Here is a 3,831-nt window from a genome sequence, read left to right on the forward strand (position 1 = left end):
ACAATGAAAGAGAGGCAGATAAATCTTAACAACACCAGGATGAGTTTTACCTATTGGGATTATATCCAAACATTTGATAAAGTGCTTTATTACAATAATGATAAGCATAAACACACTTGATTCATAAAAGTGTGAGCAAAGATTTTTGCAGAGCCAATTCCTAATTGGTTCATAAATTGGTGGTCATACCACGGTCCGCAATTTAAATTCTACCGGAACCATTCCTAAATTTATATAAAGAATGGACTAAAGTATCGCCGAATTTAAACAGATTATAACTGCTGGTTGGAGAAAATAGACCAGATCTATTTATTTTTTTTATAGAATTCTCGATTCTATGGATTCACAAATGGACTCCTGAAATAGGATTCACGGAGGAAGATATTCCTTGTCTTTACCGAACTTATTACAATAATTCTTGGAATAAGCTTATGAAACAAGATCCCAAGACCAAACAATTAATCGGTCAAGAACTTCTAGACTCCATTAGTAAAAAGATTAAGGAATATAATCAAATCCCACAAAAAAGAGTCATTAACGATACCTCCGTACGACATATCGCCAGGTGAATCTCCTTTCAAGAAGGAGACAACAAAAAAATGATTCAGGACTATTTAGAAGAAGTAAGAAAAAATTTACTTCAAACAATCACTCAGATAGATAAATCTGATACTTCAATGAGAAGCGAAACAGGTGTTGATACCACCGGAGAATCGCAGCAAGCAAAAATTGACAAGATGCTAACCACTATCGAGTTACAAGATGCGGAAGATTTCCTGCAGCAAGTGAAAGCCATGGATGAAAGACATGGAAAAGCAACATTAATGAAGAAACATAGCCATGTGAAGACGAGCCCACTCAACAGGAGATACACTGTTGCCAGAGCCCACTCAACAGTAGAAACACTGTTCTTTAACAGTAGATAAACTGTTTAGGGACCCAGATAGTGGGACCCCTTTACTGTACATAGATTCCTTATGTTTTTTTTTTTTAATTTTGTCTATATAAGCCTTAGCTTTCTTTGAGAGAAGGGCATCAGAAAAAATCATAATCGCTCTTTCTTTTTTCATTGTAAATCTTTTGTAAAGACATCTCTCTGAGTACTGTTTCGATATCCGAAATATAAATAAAATCGGTCAGTTCTACATACTTGGGTGTTGGTGACAACCGTCCTTAAAAAAGGTATTTTCTTTTCTTTTCTTTTATTTTAGTGTTGTCTCTCCTAGCTAGGACTATGTCCGGCTAAAGATTTCATATCTATGTTGAATAACTAACTTCTCTCCTATATAGACCATGAACGGATCTAAGCTTTATTTAAATATAAATGAATTTTAGTATGGATTATCGACTTGGTTCTGAGATCGAGGTATAGTTGGATCTAGTACTACTCTTATTGGCTATGCCTTAGTGGCTCCGTCTGTCCAACCGAGGTTCTTAGCCTGAAAAGGAGTTTAAAGTAGAGCGCCTTATACCCGGTTAGATCTGCCAGACACATGGGCTCAATAAAATGTATGTATTAGATTCCTGACAGACCCTTTGCTCAGGTAAAAATATCACCATGCAGTCCGAGAAACTATGCCAAAATTCTTGTGTATTTCGATTCTTTTGCAGGCGGACTATCGCTAGCTTAAGGATGCTGAGTTTGCTAGATCCATGACTGGGCGGACTACCTCCAGGTCACAGATCCTGTAAAGCTAATCAAGAAAAGACAATTTTTTTTTACCTATTATACCGTCGATTAATTACTCTAAACAAGGTAGAACTTCTTGAAAATCTTAAGTTTTTAATTCATCCACTTCATAATTAATAAGGGTAAAATGGTAAACTCACTATGTCAATCATTGTTTTCTTAATATGTGTCAATTTAAAAGTGGATAAGTAATTAGGGACAGAGGGAGTATATAATACTACTCCATATTTTTCCAACATTTTCTTAGTTAGGAATTACAAAATTAAGATGCCACATTTCACTACTTGTTGTAGTTTTAAAATGTATGATAACAATATAATCTTTTTTAAAATTAAAAATCAAAATTATCGAACTTCATCTGCATGTCCGCCCCTACTTTCAGTATATAAATATATATATACACACACAGAAAGTAGGGGTGGGCATGCAGATGCAGTTCGATAATTTTGATTTTAGATTTTAAAAGAGATATATATTCTAGATACAAAAGTACAGACAAGTTCGTGCCCGATGTATATTATTTTATTTATTTTAATTTTATAAATTTGTTGTTAATTGTTCTTATAATATTTTAAATGTACTTTTTAAATAATATATGTGGCAGATGTGATATTTTGAGAGTGCTAATTTACAAACAGCTGCAATAAATCTAAAATGACTAAATTATCCTTGAACTCAAATTTTATTTCAGGGAAGCACACATGTCAACCGAGACGTGTTTGATTATTTTAGTAGTGGATATATATATATATATATATATATATATATATATATATTATTTTTATTTATTTATATTTGGTTAGAAAAAGGGTGTGTGAGTTTTTTTCCCTAATGGTCCTATTATCCAGTATCAACAAAAATTATACATATAACATGCATAATAAAAAAAATATTCCTTCTTAGTTCTGAATCCTGAGAGTGGTTAGTGATAAGATACTACTCCCTCCATTTTAATTATCCTAGATGGCTTAAGCTTATCTTTGATAAAAAGAAAATAAGACTTTACTTAGATGGTTTGACACATTTAGCTTTCGATCGAGAAAATTGGGAGTAAAAATGTGCTTATTTTAGCTACAAGTTGAAGCAAATTTATTCGCTGTTAAATTCGACTCTACGATCATATATACAGGCAAGAACTGCTCTAATGCTACCAGCTCTTTTTTCATCGCAAATTTTGCCACTTAGTATTAAAAAATTGTCAAGTCATTCTAGTTATATTCTTCTATTTCTCAAGGAAGCGGTATGTAAATTATGTGGTTTTTCAATCTCTCGATAAGTAGTTGAAACAAACTAGAAATTCAATTCACAAATAACAAATTAGAATAAAAGAATATACATAAAATGGAACGGATGGAGTGATAAATGTCTTACTAACCTGCAAAAGCTGGTTTGCAAGGTCTATAGAAATGAGTCCAGCACTGCAACCCATGCCGCTAATAGTGTAAGTGAGAACATTCGATCCAAGCTTGTAATGGTTAACTATCATGGATGGTATGCCAATATTCACTATAACTATCAAAATTTCACGAGCCTTCACTTTTGTTTTCGCCAATAAATCGTCTATGGCTCCAAACATGACTTTTTCTGTTTCCTTCTTTGACTCTTCAAACGTCAATAACTTTTCAGGTAACCTTCTGATACCCTCTGGAATAAACGTTTTGTCACTATAACCACTTCTCTCCAATACTTTCTTCTGTAAATGTACAACCTCCTCGTTAAAAGTTGATGACATTATGTCTAAGAGTTGTTGTTTGCTCATCATATCCGCCTCGTTTGGTTTGTAACATGCAAAATTGACAAAAGTAAATGTTTCTTGGACGACCCCTGACCAAGTATAGCGTGACTAAGAAAATAATAATAATAATTGGCCAAGAATTCAACATGGGAATAAATAGTTATGAGGGAATTTATTTATTTTTGGGGAATTTTCGCACATAGCCACTCAAAAGTAACTTAATTATGCTCCATAACTATAGTTTGTTAATTATGATTCGTAGCTACATGCTAGAGGGAAAAGAGAGGCGAGCGAGATTGGGAGAGGGAAGAGAAAGGTGAACGAGAGAGTGGAGAGACGCGAATTGTGTATGTATATCTATCGAATTGTATATGTATATCTGTTAAATAATTGTATATATGTAACT

The 3,831-nt window shown here is 33.3% G+C and overlaps 1 protein-coding gene across 1 annotated transcript; it reads right to left on the minus strand.

Moving 5' to 3' along the window:
• Positions 1-2,902: 2,902 nt before the first annotated feature.
• On the minus strand, positions 2,903-3,452 carry LOC125833279 (3-ketoacyl-CoA synthase 11-like). The gene is made up of 2 exons (XM_049512430.1): positions 3,066-3,452; positions 2,903-2,980 (listed from the first exon to the last, which is right to left on the minus strand). The coding sequence occupies exons 1-2, from the start codon at positions 3,450-3,452 to the stop codon at positions 2,903-2,905; spliced, it is 465 nt and encodes a 154-aa protein (XP_049368387.1).
• Positions 3,453-3,831: the final 379 nt, after the last annotated feature.

Source organism: Solanum verrucosum, unplaced genomic scaffold (assembly GCF_900185275.1).
Source record: "Solanum verrucosum unplaced genomic scaffold, falcon-dt-bn FXZP01000288.1, whole genome shotgun sequence".
Taxonomy (NCBI): Eukaryota; Viridiplantae; Streptophyta; class Magnoliopsida; order Solanales; family Solanaceae; genus Solanum; species Solanum verrucosum.